General features: G+C 41.5%; 1 protein-coding gene across 1 annotated transcript in view; it reads right to left on the reverse strand.

Moving 5' to 3' along the window:
* Positions 1 to 26884, reverse strand: part of LOC145404722 (uncharacterized) — a 385254-nt gene that overhangs the window by 38849 nt on the left and 319521 nt on the right. Inside the window, exon 8 of the mRNA XM_080276272.1 lies at positions 6965 to 7095. Coding sequence (XP_080132398.1) covers positions 6965 to 7095 — 131 coding nt within the window. The remainder of the gene's footprint in view (positions 1 to 6964; positions 7096 to 26884) is intronic.

Below are 26884 nucleotides of genomic sequence, written 5' to 3' on the forward strand. Positions count from 1 at the left end.
TGGAGGAGGAAACGTTGCCGGGAATGAAAAGAAGTGGTGGGAAGAAAGGGGAGGAATGTTGGTAGGGGAGAGGAGGATGGGTTGGCAGGGGAGGAGAGGATGTGTTGGTAGGGGAGAGGAGGATATGTTGGAAGGGGAGGAGAAGGGGGAGGAGAAGGAAGAGGAGGAGGAGGAGGAGGAGGAATAATGGGTAAAAGTACAGAAATGAGGACGGAGAGTGAGGAGAAAGAGAAAGGAGGAAGCATAGGGTGGAAGAAGGGGGAAAGCGAATATGGTGCAAAATAAAAGAGGAAGAGAAAGGGGACAGAGGAGGGAGAAAGTAAGGTTGAAGAGGACGGACGAAGAGGAAGGGAGAAGAGGAAGGAGAAATGGTAGAGGTAAGAGGAGGAGGTGTCGTAGCTGGGAAGATGAAATTGATGATGAGTGTGATAGGGATAGAGGGAGCTGTGTGGGTAGGAGATAGAGAAGATTATCCAAATGGCATATCGTCGTCATCTCGCAATCTTGTCACCCGTTCCCAGGCCAGCATTTACAAACATCCTTGAGCTTCACACCCTCAGTCCAATGAAATTTTATATTTTCTTGCTATTTCCAGACGGTTAGCAGAATACAGAGTTGGAAAAGATTTTGGGTGAACTTTTCCTCAAGGCTGTACCATGCAGTTGACAACGAAACTAGATTAAATATTAAAGAAAAAAAGATACAATAAACAAAGAGAATCCTGATGGTAGTCAACTGCGAAGGAGATTGTTCATACGGTTAATTAGTTACCAATCCCAGGTTCCCGTAACCCATTCTCGGCTGAATAAAATCGTCAGGCCGCTGGGATTGCCCACCGGAGTTGTCCCGACCGTGAGAGGGTTAATGATAATAGTACTAACGTTATAAGGTTCGAATAATTCACTTAGTTGAATAAAATAGTCATCTGGAACAGAAAGCAAGAGTTTGTTCGACCTTGATGGAGTTTAAGATCTTTGATAATTACGGATCCAGGAATCTGTTCGAGGGAGGGAGGGAGGGAGGGAAGGAAGAGAGGAGGAGGGAGCTAAGGAGGTATGGAAAGCTGAAACGAAGGGGGAAGGATGGGACGGAGGAAGGAAGGGAGATCAGACAGGAAGGAGAGCGGGGAAAAGAAAAGTTGAGGAGGAGGAGCGAAGGACTGGAGGGAGAGAAGCTGAGAAAGAGGAGAGATGGGAGGAAGAAGGAAGGGAGAGAAAGAAGGAAGGAAGTAAGGAACGAAAGAGGGCGGGAGGAAGAAGAGAGGGAGAGAAAGAAGAGGGAAGGGACAAAGGAGGCTGGGAGGAAGAGGTGAGAAGGAAGAGCACAGGAAGGAGGAAGGGAGAAGGTGGAAGGAAGGAGAGAGGGAGATAAGATGGAAGGAAGGAGCGAAGGAGAGACGGGATTAAACCGTGGAATCTGGCTGTGCTGATGGGATTCATTAACTTCCGGGAACTGTTTTTGGTTTATTTCGCGAGTTCCCAAGTACTTACGGGGCAGTTTAGATGGCAATTAGCGAGATAAGCGCCAAGGAATCACGTTAAGAGAATTTTTGTGTTGATAGCTGTTTTCGTCTACCTTTACTTCTCTGGAAGTGTCTGTCTACAGTATGTTTATCTATTAACTTGCCTGCCTGCCTGCTTGCCTGCCTGCCTCTTAAATGATCTTTGGTAGCCCAGAGAGCAGGTAGACCAAACACACGAGTCTCACAACACAGCATGTTTATTGCTTGCCACAGTACAAAGTTGGTGTTTGCACCCTTATCCTTCTGCTACCTAACTGACTGTACTCCGTGTAAATACAACCGAAATCAACTCTGTGAAGCAGGAAGTTAATCATCAGAAGCATTTGGAGCGAGAGATGAACCACTTCAAATTCTAATACTTAATGGTACTCTTCTGTTAACATTCCCTGTCATCTTTTTAAATATTTTATATATAGAATGAGCAATGCGTAATTATTGTACAGGGTATGCTATCACAAAGCATGAAAATTCTACTTATTTAGCCTACCTAAACCTAAGTGAAAAAGGTGTCCAGCATGATTCGTTTCACATATCCCATTGCAAAATGGACTCTCTGCTGCAGTGCACACTGATGTAATATTTATGTTTCATATATATATATATATATATATATATATATATATATATATATATATATATATATATATATCTCATTAGCAAATTTTCCGCCATTGTCTGTCAGAAATTTGACTGGTGAACCAAAGCCTGCACGAATGAATTTTTCCATGACCTGATCAGTAACAGTCTTCGTGTCTTACGAATACAAAACTGACAAAGCAGTAATTCTAGTAGCTACATCCATCAGGTGCAAGAAATATATACCTTTCCGTTTGTCCAACTCTTTCAGATCCAATGCAACCATTTCATTGTAATCCTGTGCCAGTGGCATGCTTACATTTGGTCTAAGAAGTGTTTTCTTATACCGGTATCTCTTACTCACATAACGGGTTTCTTATCTCGTCTACTAGTTTCTTACACTTCTCATTAGCAATATCAGCATCTTCCATTAATAGCTTTAGTTTATTAGCTGAAGAGTGAGCAGATTGCTTGTGCAGCGTCAGTACATTCCTCGTCATATCCAAATTCCCATCTGTGGACACAACACCTGCTTCATACGAGTAAGCAACTCCATTTTCAGTAATGGTATACAATATTCTCTTGATTTTGTGTAATGTACAGACACATATTTCTCCAAAATACTAATTTGTTGTTCCCAGTACAAAGTTTCACCCTAGCATTCTTCATAGATGGCTTACCAGGAAAATTTGAAATGCCCGAACTATCTTCATCAGTTTTCAAAATGCCTTCCTGTCCGGCTGTGATACAGGGTATAACCACCTGCTTCAAGGACTTCAATGCTAAACCATTACCAAACAGACCACAACCTACCTGGATATTCCTTAACCTTATTCAGCATCTCATCAAGTGAATCTACATAATACTGAAGCCACTTCTCACCACAAACTGTTGAGGTACAAGGATTGTCTAGAATGGCTCGGTTAAGAGAATCGCACGCCAAACCTTCCATATCCACGTTCATTACCTGAGAACTGTCTGCCTCAGTAGCAACCATGTCCTCAGAGCAACACTCCCCAGGGATGGACGATCCGACTTAAACACTCTGTGCTGCCTCCTCTCCGGACATATCCCAAAGTCACATGTAGAGTCTGAGATCAGATATCTTGTTGGTTTACCCAGGACGTCCAATGGGTTACTGCTCCAATTCTCGGCACAGGGTTGTGGTTGTCGGTTCACCGGTCTCCTCCACGCTCCATGCCTTCTGTCGCGTTCATCTCTCTCGTCCTCAGGCCTCTTGGAACGGGAAGAACCGGTCACTGCGTCTGCCGTCATCTCTTTTGTCTTAGCAGCACTCGGATGATCATTGTCGCGTGGCACCACAGTTTGTTTACCAAAGAATTTTAGACGAGACGTGGAAACTTGTTTGATGAAGGTGTCTTTGTGAAGTTCGCCCCTGTCATCACTAATTGTCGGTCCTTCTGTGTTAGTCTTTCTGTCTAGCATCTTGATTGCCAATATTGGTACAGATATTTTGTCCCAACTCATTTCATATGATGTAATTGTCCATGGGCATCATCACTTTTCATACACTTGTCAAAAGTCCGACCACTTTTCATAAGCTCGGACCAGTTCATCTTGCAGATATATTGAGAAAAGTTAGTAGCTTCGTAATGCAGTCATCAGCGTCCAACGCTCCTGCGTTCATTTCACTGAACACTGTCGCTTACAGTGCTACCTTCGGGAAAAGATAGGGCAACCGCTGAACCCTGTTGCTTCATATTTAGCTTCATGACATTAGTCCAGGCATCATTTGCGGTCTTCCATCGACCATATGGTTTAGATGCACAGAAGACAGGCGGGTTACAGCATCAGTTTTGGTGTGAAGGAGCATCAGCCATACTGTAGCGTCGATCGCATAAACATAAGGAAGTCCTTCAGAGTCAGGGCAGCAAGACCATATGGCAGACGGCCACCTGTGTGTGTCACTCGTAGCTTCCGTCCCTCAGTGAACCACGCTCATCCATCATGTCAAACTGTCTTCAGTAGTCCAGGGAGCAGGTAGATCAAACACACGAGTCCCACAACACAGCCTGAATATTGCTGGCCACAGTACAAAGATTATGTCCACACCTTTAGCCTGCTACTATCTGACTGGCTGTACCCCATGTAAACACAACCGAAATCAACTCTTTGAAGCTGGAAGTGAACATCAGAAGAAGCATTCGGAGTAAGAGATTACCCACTTCTAATCCTAAAGCTGTTAATGGTACTTCTCAGTTAACACTACCTACCTGCCTAATCTACAGGATACCTATCTATATATGTCTACCTGCCTGCGTGCCTGTTTATCTGTTTCTATCTATCCATCTGTCTATCTATCTATCTGTCTGTCTGTCTGTCTTTCTCTGTGAATCTGTCTGTATACAGGGTACTTATCTACCGGTATGTCTGTGTGTACATGTCTGACTGTCCACCGTATTCCTGTTTATCCTTCTGTCGGTCTACCTGTTCGTCTGTCTTTGTTTATAATCATCTTTTTATCCATCCGCATCTGTCCATCTGTCTATCTTTATTTGCATGTCTATGATATACGTGTATATAAGCATAACTAGTGATATATATTATTATAAATGTGATGTCCGTCTGTCCGTCGATCTGTCTATTCGTCTGACTATCCATTTGTCTATCTGCCAAAGCTCAACCCCAGACTAAAGTGGTGGCAACTAACACTGAAGATCTTTTCAAACCTCTCGTCGCAACTCATCACCACTCCATTCTACCACTCCAAACCACTCTGCCTCAAGTACTCCTCAACTACGTCTCTCCATCTACATTTCAGCTTTCCTCTCCGTAGGCTCCCATTGGGTTCGTTTCTGTGCACTTTGAAAGGGACGGGAGGGAGAGGAGAAATGGGAGGAATGAGGAAGAGGGGGCAAGTGGGGGGAAGGAATGGAAAGCTGTGATAAAATTGGGAGAGTTAATAGAATCGAAGAGGAGGAGGGAAGAAAGGAGGTGGGGCGGGGGGAAGATAGAGAAGATTACTTAAGAAGATTTGGAGATAATGTCTGCCTCTATTTCATTTATCTTTCGTAAGATTCACTCACATTTATACCTCCTCTGTCCCACATATCCACCACTTCTCGGTCTCTTTCCTCCCATTCTCCCATCGACTTCGTTTCAATGCATTTCCACTCAGCCGTTAACCTACTCTCTGCTGTCACGCTTACATTTTACTCCACAAAATTTTGTCAGTTATGTTCCTCGTTCTCACTCATCCTCTACTCGTTTACCCATCGACATCGTTTCTGTGCACTTCCAATCACCCTTTCAGTTATTTCTTCGTCAGTCTTAAGCTTCCTTTTAAAATGCCCCCCCAGCCAACATTTCCATCTCGTTCTCGGGCTTTCTCTCCTCGTTCTCCAGCGGCTTTGTTTCTATACATTCTGTCAACCGTTCGACGACTCCCCCTGTCATTCTAAATCTCCCTCATTCAAAGATTTCACCAATGTACTGTATCTTTTCACTTTGTCCTCGTTTAGTTTTATGTGTTTATTTATTTACTTTATCATCGGCTTCGTTTCCATGCATTTTCAGTCACCATTTCGTCTATTCTCTCCAGCCATTTTAAGTTTCCCTCACTCAAATACTTCTCCATTGCATCTTTGCACTTCCTTCCCATTCTTCCAGTCGTCATTTTCTAGTCGGCTTCGTTTCTTTGCACCCTTCAGTTGTTACAATCTTCAGTTGTGTTTCACTTCAGTCCTGTCGTTCAAAGCCTCTCACATTGGAAAATTCCTTCAGTATATTTTATGACCTTCTCGGTCAGCCTCTCTTTGTTCGTCCATTGGCTGCTTCAGTGCACAACCTTTCCATGTCAGTGCGTCCTGTAATGCTTAATCCGTCAGGAACTGCCTGAGCGTAAGAAAATGAACGTGTCTTTTAAAAGCTTGATTCAGGTGACTTATCGTTTGTTTAATGCTTCTTACTTTCACATGACTTTATTAATCTTACGACTTTTCAAACCAGTGTCAGATTTAGGTCCGTATTCTCGTCGGGTAAGGAAGCTCCCTCACTTCTTCCTTGGTGATTTATTTTTGGATATGGCTGGTTAATATCCTTTTGTACGTCATTTATGCAGAGTATGGCTCTTCTGGAAAGATTTATATATCACAGACTAGGATAGTAAGATGTAATAAGCAAATACATCGTTTAGGAAAAGGTGCTCGGGAGTTTCCATATCCGACGAGAATGCGAGGCATAGTCTCATGAACGCATTCACGACAGGACGGTTCCCCTAAAAAGGAGTAAAATAGTTTGATAGCAATAGTAAATTAGAAATAAAGAAGTCTTGCTGCAATTTAAATTACGGCGACGGTGATGATGATGATGTTGATGATGATGCAAAGATTTCCTCCCACAGATACATTATCTCTGTTTTGTACTTTAAAAACTTGGCGAGCGCTGCGTACTGCAAATATATGTTACCATCAGCAAAGTAATGAATTTTTATGAGTATGCGAGGATAACTGCGCAGGAATTGAGAAAATGAGACGCTAAATCAAGAAGAGTGAAGAAGACAGTGGGTGAGAGAAGAAAAATGATAATTGGGAAGAGATTAAAAAAGGACAGAACAAAGAGAGAGGATGTGAGAGCCACGAAGGAGGGAGGGAGGGATAAAAAGCGAATTAAAATGTATACACAAACGAGGAGATTTACTGAGAAAAGGAAAAAGATGTGGATGAAAAACTCGGTGAGAGAGAGAAAGAGAGAGAGAGAGAGAGAGAGAGAGAGAGAGAGAGAGAGAGAGAGTGTGTGTGTGTGTGTGTGTGTGTGTGTGTGTGTGTGTGTGTGTGTGTGTGATAGACAGATAGATAGACACAGATAAACAGATGGATAGATAGTGAGACAGACGTAGTAACTCACGTTGTGGTACCAGTGGACGCGGTGGTATCGGGGGTTGGATATGATGCTACACTCGAAGTACACGTCGTCCCCAGCCTTGATGATGCTCGGGTCCAGGGGGCGTCCTAGGGCCAGCCGCACCACGGGGGCGTCTGCGGGTGAAGGGCAAGGGGCGTTGAGCAGAAGGTAGTATAAAATCAGGTGCATCATAGGGTCCTTATTCTACCATGACGAAAATCCCCAACTAGACGAAGATCCCTGACTCCTTCAGAAGCTCAGTTGATGGCCAAGATTTTTAGATAGGTGAGTTGATTTGACAGCTAATTAACGAGACAAATTCCTGTATCGTAACTTATGCTGATCGAGTTGTATGTAATCACGACTTGGTATTCAAGGTGTGATTGGCCCAGTTCCATCAGGTGAAAGTTAATCGTCCAGCCAAATATTCCACCACTTCTACTTCACTGACCTCTGCTGGCGAACTTTCCGAAGCTGGGAGAAGACTATTTCTTTCCCAAACATAATTTTGATAAGTGCATGGAGGAGAAAGTAAAGGACCTGCCCTAAGCGTGATGTAGAAACAGTGGAAAATGAGAACTTAAGTCTCCGACTGTCGAAAGAATAAAAAAAAAAAAAAAAAACTATTGCAGCCTTTCCGAAGCTGTTATTTTTATTCATTTATGTATTTTTATTAATTAATTAATTTATTTATCTTTGTTTATTCGTTTATTCTATATCTATCATATTTACGATTTTTAAATAAGAATACCAAAGTAGGACGGCTCTTCCCATCCACTACTTCCTCCAGCCGAAGCCAGGAGAGCTAAAGTGAGGTGGACCGCCTTACCGTATAGAAAAACTTGATGTGCAAAGTTCACTGAATAGGCTGAATAAATAAAATACTCTACACCGTCTTATCTGTAAGGGAAAGTAATATCAGGTCGTAGAAAAACTTGCGGAAGTTTTAGAGGTTTGCCTAAAAAGATAATAAACCTTATCTATTTGGCAAGTATAAGTTGTCGTGTCGTTTTATCCTTCGTGACCGAACTTGAAGGGGAAAAAATATTGGTTTATTTTACGTTTTTTACTGAAAACTATTATATTAACATTATCCAAGGGATTTTCAGATGTTAGAACTGCATCAGTCTGCACAACTCTTAGCTTGAATTGTTTGACAGTAGCTTTTTTTCCCATTATCTTTAAAGAAAATTAGACCGATGTCTAGTAAAACTTTCTGAACTGCAATAATAAAACGTCCACTGGCATTTTTAGTGTAATAAGATTAGATTTCTTAATAATCAGCATTTTGTCGAGTTAAACAGATGGAATTCGAAACGCACTCCACGACGTAACGGTATTGTTCGTTCCTCATTCTAGGTAAGCTGCCGGATTTTTTTCTTTTCCTTTGCTGTAATTGTTTTTTCAGTCATTTTGCAGCAGTGACCAGTACTAAAAAGTATATTCCACAAGTGTAGCTGAAGCAGGGAGATGTACAAGGCCAGGATGGTTTGAATATTCCATGCATTTCTTAACAAATTTACTGCAGCAAAAGTTAAAGGACAGGGAGCAAAGAACAAGAGACAAGGAAAAAGAACAAGAGACGTGTGACACGAGACAGAGAACAACAAATAGGAGATAAGAGACAGGGAGCAAAGGACAGGCAATAACAGGCAGGAGACAAGAGACATGGGTAAGGGGTAGAGGACGAGGGATGGGAATCAACAAACAGAGAACACGAGACAAGGAGCATGGGGCAGAGAACAAGATACTGGAAGCAGGAGACAGGGGCAAGGGACGAAGGGCATGGGACTTGGGACAATGAACAATGGTTCGAGGGACAAGGGATGGGGGGTAAGAGGCAGGAGATAAGGGCAAGGGACATAGGACAATGGGCAAGGGATAAAGAACATGGGGCAAATAACAAGGGACTAGGGGCAAGGGGCTAAAGACATGGAAGAAGTAACAGAAGACTCTGGGCCAGGGACAAGGGACAGGGGGCAAGGAACCGGGGGCAAGGGTGAAGAGATAGGATTCAGTGGGGCAGAGTTGAAGGCACGGAAATATACAGTGGGCAAGGGGCAAGAGATAGGGGACAAGGGACAAGGGAAGAGGGGCCAGATAGCAGGAAGTAGAAGCAGGGAGCAAGAGTGACGTATGAGGATGCAGTCAAGGGAGATGAGAGGGGTTAGTTAAAATAATCCTTTCATCCTCCCCTAATCCCCAAGCTTGATGCTTGGGGATCAGATTCAGATTGTATTTATTTAATACTGCGTGTTGTAAATATAGGCTATAGCTTTTACAGATAGGCCAGCTATCGAATTAGAGTTTAAGAATAAAGGGCTATTTTGCTGTTTGTAGCTTATAGGTCAATCAAGGGTGAATAAAATCACATCGCACAGAAGGTATAAATGCAACATTTCTTTAACCATTACTGTACGATGGGAAATTCATGTGTTGATTAAAATTGTAAAATTGCAGTAAGATGCGGTACAAATAACGGCATTGTACTAAGAGAATATTCAGTAATATTATAACATCAGTCAGCCAGATTAGAATACATTTCGCAATTTCTGAGGCGAGCATTGTTTTAGAGCTTTGCATGAGCTACACACACACACACACACACACACACACACACACACACACACACACACACACACACACACACACACACACACACACACACACACACACACACACACACACACACACACACACACACACACACACACACACCTCTTCCTCTCCTCTGCCCACACGTACACGTACCGATGCGCTTATTGATCCCATAAATGCCCGTGGGACGTACAACACAGTAGGCTCTCTCGTTTATTACCCTGACACTTGCATCCCTGGACCAGCGGATGAACACTTTGGATTTTGGGATATCACGCTGTCCCTCGTCACTGCTGGTTGAGAGTATTTGTCTGTACACTGATTCCTTAACTGTGCAGGCTTTTCAGTGTACATACTCAGCGCGCACACACACACACACACACACACACACACACACACACACACACACACACACACACACACACACACACACACACACACACACACACACACACAGATCTACCTGAAGTAATAACCAGGCTATGGCAACGTTCTGGAAAAGTTCGCGAAATTTTCAAGTAACCTGAAAGTGCAAATTTCGTGGTGACTATTGCCCTCAAGAACTGGTATTTGGTATGTTATAGAGGTGGAGCTGATTCTTGCTCACGCTTGCATGAATAATAACTACTGATGTCTAACTACTCATGATAAAGACACGAAATTTTCTTTATTTTGACACTGATAGTTTTTTTTTTTTTCCTAGTGGTGCCACGAATTGTAGTTAAATTATGATCTCGTGTCATTTACTTAACAACATCAGACCAGTTATTTATTTATTATCCCAGTATTGCTAACTACAGGCGATTATTTTATGTTTTGGGGAGGGATATAGAACAGGAGAGGTAAAACTGAGGTGTAATTAGCCCCTTCTCAATTGCAAATATATACCTCCTACATCGAATAAAATAGACTGGGGGTAACAAGAATAAACCAAGAAAAAAAAAAATAGGTTACCGGACTGAGGGGGTTAAACTACTCATTTATTCATTGCCTATATGGCTGATGTTGGGTGTAGGAATAATTCTAAATAATGAATAATTAAATGCTTTGATGAACTGAAACAACACTGGTGGCCATAATGTTCCTTGATTCACTCTCTCAGTCTTTAAAGGTAAACTCAGACAATGCGCCAGTTACAAAAACAAAAGAATTCTAGCCACTTTTAAAATTAAAAATTGTGGTATCACTGTAGAGCAGTGCTATTCAACCTGGGTGGACGGTCCACCTTAGGGTGGACGAAATTCAGTATGGGGTGGACAGCTTTCTTTGGGTGGACAGAGGGTGGACCAGACCACTACCGTATATGGACAGAATAAAAAAGAAGAAATAAATAATATAATAATAGTGGAGAATTTACTTATGTGTAGTCAAAGATAGCCCGTATGTTGATTTTTCTGTGGCTCACGAGCACTTAATCCAGCTTTATCTCGAAATGCATACACTGTACAATGAAATTTATACAAAATTTAACTTCTCTGTCTTTCCCCTTCAGATTTATCACAAAGTGTGAACATTAAATATATATTTGTATATTGCTTTTACTTGCCTACGTATTTGTATATTCAAGAGTATAAAAAATTAAATATGTAAGGTTACGATCATGGGATTATACAGTTAACCGATTGGGGTGGACAGCTTTTACCAATTCAATACTAGGGGTGGACGACGCCAAAAAAGGTTGAAGAGCACTGCTGTAGAGGATAAACTTATGCACAGGTATCAGTCGACTCATTGTTTTAGAAGATAATCCCTGAAGACAATATGGACAATCACAAAGCCAGATTCATCGGTACAGTTTTTCTCGAGACAGAAGCCATAACTAACCTACAGTAATATTTGAGGTACAGATTATTTGGTGCTTATTAGAGAGGTAACCTCGTTAAAAAAAAAAAAAAAAAAGTTCGATGGCAAACAGGTGCAGACATACCAAGGATATATCCATCATAGGTAAAAATATAAAGATGACATTCTGTCTGTCTGTCTGTCTGTCTGTCTGTCTCTGTCTCTGTCTGTCTGTCTGTCTCTGTCTCTGTCTCTGTCTGTCTGTCTGTCTGTCTGTCTCTGTCTCTGTCTCTAGTATATTTATGGTTCTTTGGTTCTCTCGTTCTGTCAGTCTGTCTATTCATCTGTCTTTGGTTCGTTCAGTCTGCCTATAACTGTCTGTCATCGGCCTATCTACAGTTTATATCTATTTACCTCATTCTCACTCATTCACTCCTTGTCTCTCCCATTGCATGTGTAAGGGCCCGAGGCTAGGTTACTTAGTCCAGACATTTCGAGTGAGAGTGGCCAGTCGCTCGTTCCCTGAGTGGTATTGAGAGAACATTAAACCCCAACCTTCCCTCGAGTATAAACCCAAATACGCCACATCCGGTTGAAGCGCCTTAACACGATAAGGCACCAAGCGTACATAAAATCGGTATATTAGAAAAAAGGGGGACCAAAAAGTTGAGTAGCTCCCTCCGTTTTTGGAAAGGAGGATAATTGTTATGGGACCTTGAAATGTGGTCAGCCATTTCTGGACGCCGTGAATTGAAGAATGTGCTCTACCGAAGCAGTAAATGTATTGCATTGTCTTAGTTAACCTCCTTAATTCTGACGATGTGTTTTGGCCATTACTCCCGATGCCTGCAGAATATTTTGTCTAAATTAGAAGAGAGGATTTGGATTAGAAAAGTCAGATACTTCCATCAACTACCTACGTCATTAGAAAGACGCCATAAAACTGAATAGATGCGACTGGATTAGCAAGAATAATTCCAAACAAGGCGCATCGTGAATCTGATGACGTATAGGCCATTTTAATTTCGTCATGCTAGCTCCAGACGATCATCTTAACCTAGAAGAAACCTACTGTAGTCATAGTGTTTAAAGCATTCTCTACTGACCCCTTCACAACCCGAATACTCCTCTTAAGCTAAATAAAATCGTCTAAGGATGGCATAGAAACAGTTCGTCGTAAGTCAAGAGGTAAAGGCCAAGATCGCAGTTAAGTGTGGGAGTGAGTGTGTCTGGGTATTATATTGGTAAGCCAGGAGGTGACAGAAGCGACCGTCACACACGCCTCTGGTTACATGAGGCCTTTATGAAGGAGGGCACTGAGGGCGCTGTGCGAGTCTGCAATAGGAAAGGCGACCGGAGCTGCAGCATATATTACCTTCACATTCAGTAACATCATCATGCACAAGGATTTCATTCAATTGAGTGTGAGCAAGGGAGTCTGAGAGCGTTAATACATTCATCATTAACTCTCTCATGGTGCTGGAGAGGGACGCCTTCGCGCGGTGATACTGACATAAACTAGGCGACTCTGCTGTCTGGTTATGCAAACACCCCTCAACTCCCTTCCTTTTCCCTGAAAGGAGGAGGATGGACTGCGGGAGGGGAGGGAGCAGTTTCAACTTGCAGTCTGCTGGGTTCACGTTCAAATGAACCTGTGGCTACACCTTCTATTGCTACTGCTACTGTCTCATAACTGGTGCGATTTCATTCAGCTAAGAGAGTGAGAGGAGCAAGAGTGAAAATGACCCATCTTCATCCCTGGGCAGTAACATCGCCAAACATTATTTCATTAGTATCATATCCATCAGATTCAGTGACATTTATACACCAGTCCAGTAAAGTCATCATACACCAGTCCAGTAACACCATTATAACATCATACACCAGTCCAGTAACACCATCATACGCCAGTCCAGTAACACCATCATACGCCAGTCCAGTAACACCATCATACCCCAGTCCAGTAACACCAACATACACCAGTCCAGTAACACCATCATACATCATACACCAGTCCAGTAACACCATCATACGCCAATCCAGTAACACCATCATACACCAGTCCGGTAACACCATTATACACCAGTCCAGTAACACAATATCCTCCGCATTCAGTATTATCTTATAGCCTTTACAATTACCATCATCATCATCAAATGAGGTCACAGTTCTGAGCTTTATCCCTAATTACATCAAGCTCCCATGACTCACTCTTAGCCACTAAAATCGTTTGGCGCTAGTTGAAGTAGAATACAAGAGTTATCCCTTCCATGACTTTAAAAATAATGATTGACTAGAATTAACCCATTTAACACAATGACATACTTTTCAGTTTCGTCCTTTCTATCATCAGACGGTTGTGTACAGTTTAGAAGAGACTTTTCCTATCGTTGTTCTTTCACATTAACTTGGCCCAGATTTTCGTCTTTCTGCAGCTTGTTTCATGCATTTCAGTGGCAGTAATCTTCGTACAAGAGCCAATAAGTTTTACTGTAGTACTAATATAGAGCCAGGATTCCGGGGGCTTGAATGATGAGTGATTGGAAGCATGGCGCATTAGATTGGGCAAACTCGGGCTGTCTGGACTTTGCAACTCTTCACCCTGCCCGAGGGTGGGAAAGGAGGTTCGGATGATGATGATGATGATGATGATGATGACTAACATACCAATTTTAGTCACAGTTGGAACAGTATATAGGGTTTTGTGTGTTCCTTTGTCAGAAAATACTCTGACTCATGTTTTATACAGCCTGGACGAAAATCCAATTAGCTGTGGGCAAAAGATTTAATTTTAAAAATATGTTTGTAAATTACCAACGTTAGCTAATTTCCTGCTTATCATGAATATATTTTTTCCTCGGCTGACATTTCATTTTCATATTGCATCATCGTTTCAAAATAATGCAAGGGAAAGAATTGAGTTTTATCTTTGGATTTCAATTACATGTTCTCGGATATGTATTTTAAATGTATTATAAGGTCCAGACACTGCGTAATCATTTGTGTAATTTTGTCGCTGTGCAATTATAAATCCAGACATGATAATTATAGTTTTTTGCCTCTGACGTCTCACCAGCCAGACATGATTTATTTCAATTAACGCGTCTGACGCCGGAAGATCATCACATTTTTAAATAACTTTGAAATATAACCTCATCTTTTTACTGAACTAAGAGAAAAAGACAATCCATCCACCTTTTTTCTCTCCGTGAAATAATGGGAGCTTCACACGCCTGCGCAGCCCGGGAATACTAACACTCATGCTCTTATAACTCATTCAGCTAAATAAATCGTCTTGCTTCAGCAGTAATAGAAGACGAATGTTGTCCCGCCATTAGAGGGTTAATGGTCTCAGGCTCCCATGACACAACTGAATAAAATCTTCTGGCGTTAGCTGGAAGAGAATCCTTCAGTTTTTGGCAGCGTTCTGGAATGAGGTGCTGGTCAGTTTGTCTGCCTCGCTATCACTCTCGTCCCGTGTTGGCGTCCTGGATTACACCTTGCGTCTCGTCTCTCCCTCCCTTTGTCTGTGTCCGCGGAAGACATGTTGACGGAGAGAAGTGATACACAAGATGGCCTTGGAGCTAAATCTGGCCTTCATTCTGGTCCGCGAACAAGCTATAGCCTATTGTGTCACATTTATTTTCACAGTACACGCGCAGCATTGTTTTCTTTTGTACTCGGAATCTGTACTATAATATAATCGACTTTTCAAATATATTAATGACACCGCCATTAATTGACTATCATACTCATTTCGTGATGTGTGTGCTCTGAGTCTGGTGTTCAAGCCAATGCCGTCGTGATTATTTATAGTGGGCGCTGGTAGTATGTCCATTCATGTGCTTGGATATCCTTACACCTGTCGAATCTGCCGGTGACATCCAAACTCTGACTCAAGCCTAGCCAGTACAACCTGTTTACTTTCACGTGCATCGCTCTTCGAACAGAAATCCCCTCTCCATTCGCACCTCGCCAGCATGAGGAAAGATTAATTCTGTCTATCACTCTTCACTGAGAAGATCAGTTACTGGAGTGAATCTAATGTGGGCTGAGAGAAACAAATAACTGGATTCTTACAGTGTTCGATGTGAAAGTGCACTGTTCATAATTCAGAAGTAACGCATTCAGATATGTACCGGTATGTTAAGTCTGTGTACTGGCAAGGAGCAGGATTATGTTTGTAGACTAGCCTTGTAATATATCAGAACGAAGGACGTCAAATTTTTACGTCTTTATTTTACTTATAATTATAGTTGAAAGTTGTAATATATTTTATATAGTAATTTTTAAAATCGTTAAGGTAATAGATTAAGAATAAAAGGTTAGCCATACATAGAATTGCTGTTCGCCCTGCTGGATTATGTTCGTGATACTGATCTGTGGGGGAGTTTAGCTGCGTGCCTCTAGGGTGAAAGAAAGCCGTGACCACGAGCCTAGAGTAATTCCGAATGATACTTCTTTGCGGCATTCAGGTTCAGATTAGCAAAACATCTGTCGAACACCAAATGCCACTCGGGGAGTAGCTTATTCCCGTACCATTTATTGTTCTAGACTACGGTAGTCTTACCTAGTAAAAGTCATACATCTCGAAGGGGGTTATGTGGGAGTGGTTGTTACTGTTTTCACAAATTGCCCCAAACAATTAGTCGTCTCAGAAAGCAAAGTATAAACCTTTTAAAGTTTACCGGTTACAGGCTTACGGTCAGTTGGGCCATGCAGGAAGTAAAACTGTTCAAGAATTTAATAAATTTCGTTTTTCAAGAGAATTTATTTATATGAAAAACACTGTTAGAAGAACGCTCCGAAGAGTGTATCTTATTACCTGGCCCCGCCCCGGAGGGGTTCGGGAACGGGTATTGTTCTCATTCGGTTTGTTTGTTTGTTTATTTGTTTGTTTCTGTTAACTTTCCGCGAAAACTACTGGTGCGATTTTGACAAAAATTATAGGGATGTTGGGCTATGACCTTCTGATCACGTGATTAAATCTTGGGCCTAATTGGGCCAAGGCCCAAGCTGTAGCCCCCAAAAGTGTAGACAAATGGGGATGGGTAAAAATCGTTCTTTTCGCCATAACTCCTTTCAAATTCGCCATGTCGAAATGAAACCAAAATCTAATGGTGCATCTTTCAAATCTGCATCCTGTAACATGCCTCATTACATCAGGAGGGTGACCCTCCAGTTATCAAGGGGGAGGGGGTTCAATGTTAGGTAGGTTGGGACTAAAATTTCAGATGGGCATAAAATCGTCAATTGTTCACACGATTTACTGCAAATTTGATATGTGACATCTTTGAGTAAATATCCTGTTGTGTGTATACGTCAGCACTAAAAATGATTGCCGGTGACGGATTTGCTGTGCCTTGGCAGCGTTTCTTGTTATATTTAATTTGTTTGGAGTATTTTGCTGTTATTACTGCATTATAAAGCAACTTCAACTCAGACACTGCAGTTATAAACATTTAATACTTGCAATGTATGAAGATGTTGGGAGAGCAAAGTAAATTGTAAATAAATAGGTGGCGGCAGAGTACATGTAAAGTGAATCTTTTCATTCTTTCCTAACCTTCAACCCTACCACCAAGTATGGTCTAAATCGGAGCAAACCTCTGTGAGTTGACCATGCCTCCAATCCATAACCATTCTGGGGCAGTATCTATCAAGGGTCGTACGTGCTGGAAGGTGAAATATCCTTCTGAGAAGACCAGGTAATTGGTTTTGCCATTTTTGAGCTATGTCGTTCTTAGAAGTACCGTACCCTAATAATGACGAAAACGGAGTTCAAAATCTGCTTTATATATATATATATATATATATATATATATATATATATATATATATATATATATATATATATATGTATAATATATATATATAATCATCATCAGCCGTATATATATATATATATATATATATATATATATATATATATAATCATCATCAGCCGTTTGAGTGTCCACTGCAGGACTTGAGTGTCCACTGCAGGACCGGCCTATCCCGACCGAAGTCGGGACGATACAACCAGTGTATCTCTACAAAGTGGTTTAGGCTGTCTGGTAGAGATTGTCTGTAAGGTGAGAAGTGCTTGTAAGCGTGATTGTTGTGTTGGAGTGGCTTTGGATGTTTGTGTAGTCTGTGAACCAAGTGTAATCGGCCCGCGCAAGCCGACTGGGTGCAAGCATACTTTATAGTAAGCGACATTGGTTCAACCACAGCACCCCTTGTGTCCGCCAATGCAGTACGTGGCCGAGTGAACACTCCCAAAGTTTATTACCCTGGCTGGGCGCGAACCCTGGTTCACTCGTGTACGAAACGCATAGTCTACCATTGTACCACAGAGGCACCATATATATATATATATATATATATATATATATATATATATATATATATATATATATATATATATATATATACACCGGTATATACATATCTGTCTATCTATATCTATCTATCTATCTATCTTTCTATCTAATATTGAATTGCCTAATCAGTTCAGTATATTGCCGGGTATCACACATCTCCATCGGATTATTTTGTTGTATATATTGAGAGTACTGTATGGGATGAGAGACAGTATCTGTTATTTCATATTTACAGATGGGAAGTAAATTATAATGTAGGCAGCTGCATTCATTTCAGCTTAGAGCTCGGCAGTTTTCACGGATGTTAAACCTTTCAGTCCGAGGATTTACTTTGATATGGGACTTCACTAACCCCCATCATCAGTAGAGGACCCTGCGTGACTGGGTGAATTAACCTGGTGCTAGCGAGTTCGACCCCAAGCAGGGGCAGGAAACTTTTTTTTGTTTTAAAGCTTTATCGATCTTCACAAGACCCATCTACATGATGTAAAAATACGCCCGCTAATACCAGTCCTGCAAAAGACAGCCCTCGCTTGTATTCAGTATGGACGGTGGAGTAACACCGAATACGTGACACGGAGGACTGCTGGGTCTCAAGGAACGAAATGTTATGCCTAAACTAATCGACATGTAGAAAGAAAATTAAGCACATTATCGTAGCGAAATCGTTAATGCAAGCCTAATTTAATAGAGATGCATATAGTCGTCAGTGCAGAGACCACTGTAAACATAGTGAAACAAAGCTGAGCTATAGTCTGGGACAAAAGCTTGCCTGCCATTTCACCTCTTTTACATCCCACGTCGCTCTGGTGGATAATTTTCCTGCATCCCTCCAGCCTGTGTAATGACCCTAATTTTTGTTCCTGCTCATCCTCTCGCTGCGGACGTGGTAGCTAATCATCTGATCCAGGCGGGGTTACATTCTGCGGCTTGGATCATGCAAGTCGCGTGGTAGTCGTGCATTGCTTTTGGTTTGACATCCTGCAAGCTGGTGGTGTCATCCGCTTCCAGGGATTGTGCTCAGTTCGTGTTCCGCTACCCAAGGCATCTAGTTGGAGACACAGTTTGCTTCACATAGCATAAACTTCTCTAGATAATATCACCAAATAAGATATTGTGAACTCCATGATCATTTAACCACAACACCGAGTTGTAAACACGCTTTCTCGCAAATCACAAACTTTAGGTGAAAGAGTAATTCGATATTTGCAACGTCAAGGAGATATTATAGGCTAAATTCCCTCATAAAGGACCTGGCAGGAGAAGGAAAGATTTCCCCTGAGCTCTTCATATCTCATTTCATTCAGAGATGAATAACTGAATTTTGAGCTCGCCCCTATCCCTTGTGGTTCAGATAAAAGGAATGATCTTGGCTGCCAGTGTCAGAACCGTAACTAGAATTCCAATGAACCCAAACTGAATCTGTAGACGTACGCACAGTAATAAAAAAATAAAAACTCAGGAGGGGTTCGATGATATCCTAAATGATTAATACAATTTGTACTGTCTTAAAATTAGTTTCCTGTTAACTGAATGTGCATATACTGACGATACTTCCTGTAGATCTGGTAGTATTATGTTAAGAGCCAGAGTTAAATGGGATCCTCAAGAAAAACGAGCTGGCTGCTTGGGTTAGTATCATCTAGCACTTTAGAATATCCTTCATTTGTGGTGCCGGATTGTATTGTACAGACTTATTCTATTATCATCACATTAACGACCAAAACTGTAGGCTTGTCCACACCTTGCTCTCAGTTTTGGTAATTCGGAACTGTGTGTGTTGGTAATCATGATGGAGGCTGTGAGGTATCTGTGTCGGATCGCTGAGGTAGGCGTTTAAGAATGCAGCATGATGATATTGGCGAATGCAGTATCGTATTCTCTTCATGTAATAGCTACAGGAATCATCGGTGCCAAGGTCATCAGAACAGTATTCTTACGAGTACCTGTTTTGATAATTTTCAGTGCATGGGAATAGGTGATTCTGCATTCTACTTTGTCGTTGTGTCTTTCGTTTTATTGGCTCATTCATCATTGTTAGTTTGTGCGGTCTGAGTTTTCATCAGTTTCTTTATTTCTTGCCCATTGCCATAGTAAGCAGACTTAACAGATCATCTACAAGATCCATAGTCATATCATGAAAGCACCCAGGTATTACCCAAGCCCTGAATAAGAGTTAACATTTCATCAGATGTCAGCGCCGAAGCGGTGGGCTTTGAAGATGTGTGGCATGTAGGACTGTTTGGTGCAGCCTATCGTGACTGAATGATTAACAACCTGTTTTGAAGTACCTGCTGAATAAGCTAGGTCGCTGAGAGTCTACCAGTGTGCGTCATGGACAGGGAGGTAGTTTTAACATCTTCACTACGGTGACGTTTTATAATTAATACATTGTTGCTACTACTAAACAATTTTATTTAGCGTAGGAGAGCTCCCTACTTATATAAAAGTTAAATTCAAATTTGAAGAATGCCAACGAAAAAATATCCGTCTGGGAAAAGAGGAATATAATAAAGATGTATCCGTATTAACTCAGGATTCTATGACTCAGTTGTCTGAAATTGTGTCATTAGCTGGAATAGAATATTAGAGATGTACTGATTATGACCAAGTTAATGTTGACAGCATTAACTCTGTCTCAGCCTCCTGTGACACACCCAGTTGAATAAAATTGCCTGACATTAGTTGGAAGAGGATATTAGAGTCTTCCCGATACTGCGAGTGTGAAAGAGACGAAGTAGTTTCTCCATATCAGGTGAAATATTGATCTGTATCAGGTGAAACATTGTGCTAAACATCAAATAAAACATTGTGCCATATCAAGTGAAACATTGTGCCATATCAGGTGAAACATCGTGCCGTATCAGGTGAAACATTGTGCCGTATCAGATGAAACATTGTGCTATATCAAGTGAAACACTGTGCTACATCAGATGAAACATTGTGCGGTATCAGGTGAAACGTGCGATATCAGGTGAAACATTGTGCTATATCAGGTGAAACACAGCTCTTTGCTCAAAATATGCCCTGATATCCCGTCACAGTTTTTTCATCATATTTCTGGCCCGTCCTGCATGATCAGCTAAGTGGAAAGGCAGGTCAAATAATTCTCTGATGGCGAATTCAGTCTTAAAGGGAAAAGCTTCAATTATATGTTTGTCTTCCTCGCTTGGCTATTTCGCAAAATTAAACTCCTGGATTTAGATGCAATAATTCTACTAAAAGCAAACGGAACAAGATTCTCCGTATTTTGGATGTATTGCTGGTAGAAAAAACAGTTCATGCATCACGTAAGCGCTTGATAAGTGTCATCTTTACCGCAGCCAACGAAGTTGGAGGAGGTTATGTATTCACCTATGCTTGTCTGTTTGTCCAGAATATATCTCCAGAAGTTCTCAATGAACTTCAATGAAATTAGGTGGAAGGGTGGACCATGGGCCAAGAAAGAATTTATTAAACTTTGGGGCCGATCCTGGTGCGGATGCGGAGTGCCGTGCACAATATCCCCAAAAGTTCGCAGTAAATGTCAGTGAAATTTTGTGGAAGGGTGGGTCATGAGCCAAGAAAGAAGTGATTAAATTTTAGGGCGGATCCGGAACCAGATCCCGATCCTGTTTATCCCGCAAAATATATCCAATAGTTCTCAATGAATTTCAGTATAATTTTGTGGAAGAGTGGGCCGTGGATCAAGGAACAATTGATCATATTTGGGGGCGGATCCAAAAACCTATGTATTCTACACAATATCTCCACGGATCCGGATCGGATCCTTTTCAGTGGCAATGGCATTGGTGGAGGTATACTATCTCCGAGAGCTTCCTGGTTTATTCATTTATATTCAGCCTTCCATTACTGATTATTATAGCACTTTTATAGAAGAAAAAAACAGGATGTTGGTTATATTTATGTGCATGTACGCTTGCAGCTAAAAATACAAAGTAGGAGTGATAATATAAAATATCTGGATAAAAACTGTCACTATCCACGTGCATGTGTCGCTATGGTGGCGATTAACAAAAATAACTCTGATAGGATAATATTAGTGTGCACGATGTTCATAGATAACTGTTTATTTATAGTGTGAAATACTAACATGTATATAGAGGTTCGACTGAAATTGGCGAGTGATAAGGTAAGACATTATTACTAAGCCCGAAAGTTACTGAACTGATTTTAGATATACTGTAATGTATAGAAAAGAAAGGATCTTAACGAATCATAATTTACAGGCGCAATTGACTTCTGCCGATGAGATGACTATCCCTGTCGACAAAGGGACGATACTGAAGACATCTCTGACGACAAAAGAACGATGATGTAGATCTCTCTGACGTAAGATGATACTGAAGAACTCTCATTAGACAGAAGATGATATAGATATCTCTGACAGTGGGACGATACTGTAGCTATCTCTGACGACAAGAGGGCTATCTAATAATAAAGTAGACGTCTTTGACTTCGAGATAGGGTAGCTTCTGCCAAGGAGATGGGTGATGTGGATAGAATAAGTTCGTTGGAATCATAAGTTCCGAAGAATTTGGATGTCCGTCGGCCCTAAAATGTCAGTTGCCCCACACGATCCCTAAGACATGGCTTAAATGTGTCGCCTGGCAAAGGTGCTTATTCGTTTCAGCCGCGTGCAAGGTTATTACACTGCATATACGTACACAAGAGGGAGGTGTAGGGAATGCAACGCTACACGCGCTTTTGATATCATCATACACGTAATCATACTTTCTACAAATATATAGAGTGAGGATGTAAAATTGATTATGTTTGCAAATACATGGAGTGAGATGGTGGCGACCATTATTCACTCACTCGATTTAGTACTGCCTACTTCTTCCTAAGATGACAGCGCCGAGTGACAAGTCTAATGGTTCCCTGTAACCCAGGAAACCATTTACAACGCTGGGTAATAATCACATAACCAAGGAACGGGGTGCTGTGGCGTCTACTATGGTGCCTCTGTTAACTGGGTGGAGAGACTAATGCGGAACTCATCTAGGAAGAAAACCTCCACGCTCAACCCCAAGCCTCGCCACAGCGAGACATTGTTTGCCGCAAGGGAAGAAAGATTCACGGCACAGGCCAGCCCTGCAGGGGCGATTGCTTGCCTGTGGTTGATAGGTAAGCTTGTCCAGATAGACCGGGGTTGATCTGCTACTACTACATGCTAGCTAAATAAATTATAATATTGTCGATAAGCATACCAGTGGTTAATGCTGTCAGTAAGAGAATCACAATGGCGCCAGCTTTAATGTCCTCATGCACACGTATCAGCCAAGGTTTATATCATGGGCTTCTTTAACAGGAGAGTGGCTGGGATCCACGCAGGGATGAATAAGTAGATCCTACCCAGCTTGGAGTCTTGTATACTGGCACATTCCTTTGATTAGATCATGGCGTGATTTGTTTTCTTCTGTCCGATGAGTTCTCTCTCTCTCTCTCTCTCTCTCTCTCTCTCTCTCTCTCTCTCTCTCTCTCGCTTATCACCACCAGATAAATATAACGGCACCTTATTGAAGAAGGTAAACCCTGCACCAGTAGTGGCTTTCACTTGAATAAATCGTCTGGCAGTAGCATAGGCACTGAGAGGATTAACTGAGACTTCCCAGACCCTTTGCCAGGAGATGGTTACTCATAGCGAAGTGTAGTGATCTGACTTTAAAAAAAAAAAAAATAGCTTTGAAAGACGCCTGTTACTAACCCCTTGCGCCCTAGACATTGACCTAAGCCGAATAGATCAGCGTGCGGTCTTGAGGGGACAAAGGAGTAGAAGCCAGTTGTGTAGCACTTTAACTTTGCCTAAAACTGTCACATCATCGGCTTGAATACTGATCTGTAACAAAAGATTAACGCTAGAACATGGCTTTCATCCCACAAAAGAACCATAGAAAGATTTTAGAGCCGTAATATTGTCTTCATCTGCCATAGAGCCATGGGATACTAGGTGTTACACTTACAGCTATCTGGACTTACCTGTAGACCTACGTAAAGTGGTATTCACATGCACACATAATGACAGCATGGAAATAGTACACCACTGAACATACGCATCTAGGGGAAGGCAATAAATAACATGCAGTAAATTAGTGGAAGTGGCCATCACATGAATATTTATATGCGCAATGTTTTATAGAGCAGAGGCAGATGAGGTGACAAGGTGCTTCTGTAATACTGGTGGGGAGATTTGATATTTTTCCTACGCAGGTGGGGATGTCCCTAATACTGATGCTGAGATATTACGTTGCTCCCACGTCAATGCCCAGGGTTAGATATTCGTGGACCCGTGCATGGAAGAGTACAGTTCGTCGTTTTTGTTGCAGTGCTATAAAAGGCAAGATTTTCATTTTTTTAGCATTAATGATAAATTATGGCAACTTCCCTGATGCATGTTCTCAAAAGCGGAGGTTTCGGACGCCCCAGGAGAAAATAAGAATGTTTCAAGACCTGGAGGGTGAGGTTATATATATATTTATCGAGATTGCTATGTTCTCTCCGACACGAAATAAATGCTTGGTACTTCTCCATTATAGAGTAAGAATGGAGTGTGTACAATTTACTGAAAATATACATGGTACATTAACTCTTAGACGGGTTTCATAGGCACAAACTGAGTCATGCGTCTGTGTCAGTGATTTTGATGGTTACAGTAATGGAAACCTCCCTCCTAAAATCTTCCACTTAAGCAAATATTTGGCAGTGGCACGGCCTGAGAGACGTTAAATCTAATGCATCAGCCATAAGTTAACGCGAAAACACCGATATATGACTAGGTCTTACTGAAATATTACGTATGGAAGCAAAGTTTTTCTGCATGAAGAGAGACCAGCATGTGTGTTTGACATAGAGTAAAAATTAATTGTGGCCTAATACTTCGAGGGAAGAATTTTCAAGAGCATTAATGATGCTTAGCACAAAACCATACACAATCATTAGCAAATGAAAGCGTGAACAGGCAAGTGAATCACCAGCAGTACCTAGGATTCTTAAATTTTTTCCATAAGAGTCCCTTGTGTATCGCTGTCGTCAGTAAACTGGCACAGTTGGTAACTAAATGTCGTCTGAGGTTTCATCTCTTCTATTGTACTTCTCAATTTCCTTTGCTGTCTAAAATTCCTAAGCTGACAGCTGCTTAAACTTTTTCTTCTCTAGCTGGATAATGACCTTCACCTCAATATATATATATATATATATATATATATATATATATATATGATGCATAAGGGAGGGAAGAGACGGACATGTCCCAAGTGTGAAAAAGACGCAGTGGAATGGTGGGCGAACTTTCATCCCAGGTTGTTCATGGCACAATAGCGTAGAGCAAGGAACTGGACATTCATTTTGACCTTCACCTCAATTTCCCTCATTCAGCATTTTCATGTTAATGAGAGCAATAGCGCGTTCACTTTCATCACGAAATTAAACCTCTCGAAATTCAGCGTGCCTCACATTACAGCAAGGTATGGACATCAGTTTCTCGTCCGACCGAAGCTCAGTATGTTAATTTATATTTATTATTTTAGCCCCATCAGCCCGAGGACGTATCCTCAGACCGTGGGAGGCTTCGCAGGGGAGAATTGGCTAAAATCACCGTGCCCTGCCTGGGGTGAAATAGTGGTCTGACGAGGTAGCTACAATCTCTTCAGACCGATGTGTTATTCTTGCTACCACCAGACGATTGTATTCAGCTTTAGGGTAAACTCTCTTAAGGCAGGGGTGAGTGAAGGCTGTATCAAAACCCTCCAGTTCGACAAGTCTCTCTTCAGCTGAACAAGATCGTCTAGATTTGGCAAGAAAGAATTCAAATATACGTACTTGGAGTGGGGGGGGGGTGAGGGGTTACATCAGTGGTATGTGCTGGACCGTAATATCACACACGTTAATATACAGGACGGTCCACATATTGCACTCACCAGTCTTGTGTGTTGCAGGGACGGCTCGGTCTGCTTTTGTGATGAGCGTAGATAATGTGGCTGCTTCATGAGTTCAGTGATCAGCCATGCAATCAATGAACGTGGAAAGGCAGACTGTATAAAACAGAGGGAGTTATATGAAGTAAAATTTGACGCACAGTTGTTAACCCCAGTCAGTCTGGTTGAGCAGACCCGTCGACCACAGGTAAGCAACTGCCTTTGTGTTGCTGCCCTTCATGTACAGTATAGTATATACACTGTGTAGGGATGTGGCGCCCCCTTGTGGTACACAGCGCTTCATCATAGTCAGACCAGGTGCAGAGTATACACTGGTAACCTGGCAACGCTGACTGATCCATCTTTACAACACGTGATGATTGAGTTGCGTAATTTATGAACCACCCCGTCCATTGTTCCCGATATAACCCCTGGCGTGAATTAAACATTCCTTCAGCTTTTGTGTGTGGCGGAGTGAGGGTGTGAGTCTACGTTGATAGTACTGTGCTAGATCTGAGCCCCTTCCATGGTGCTGGTTTTTATAGACGAAAGTGCATTAGGCTAAGAGAACGTAGTTACGGTATAAAATTTCGCTACAGCCGTTCAGTTACATTGGTGTTATTTATCGAAAGGAACGGCATGCACTGAGCTACGTATAACACTTTTGAAACTAATCTTGATTGACCACTTTAGTTAGAGGACGTCTTTGTGTGTGTGTGTGTGTGTGTGTGTGTGTGTGTGTGTGTGTGTGTGTGTGTGTGTGTGTGTGTGTGTGTGTGTGTGTTTTGCTTCCAGACTGTTTAATGCCTCTCAGAACACCCTAGTAATTACCTGGCAAATAATAGTTGTTATTAACCCCTCAGGATCGAAATGCCTCTCTGAAGATTAGTAAGGTTATCTCGAGGAAGGAAAAAATAGTATAAACAGTAAGAGCAACAACAACAAAAACATTATTAATAACAAAAACAACAACGACAAAATCAACAAAACGACGACGACAACGATTATGATGATTGCAATAATAATAATAATAATAATAATAATAATAATAGCAACAACAAAAACATCACCAATAACACAAATATCAAGAACAACGATAAAATCAACAAAACAACGACGACGACAGCGACGACAAAGATTGAGGATTGCAATAATAATAATAATAATAATAATAACAGACCTCATCATTTTGGAGGGCTGATGGAGAATTCATATTTCAGTTTTCTCTCCAGCTGGTATTTTTGAGATAAAATAAAAAGCAA

This window comes from Coenobita brevimanus, chromosome 64 (genome assembly GCF_032717465.1).
Source record: "Coenobita brevimanus isolate Jiangsu-jjx chromosome 64, ASM3271746v2, whole genome shotgun sequence".
In the NCBI taxonomy this organism is placed as follows: Eukaryota; Metazoa; Arthropoda; class Malacostraca; order Decapoda; family Coenobitidae; genus Coenobita; species Coenobita brevimanus.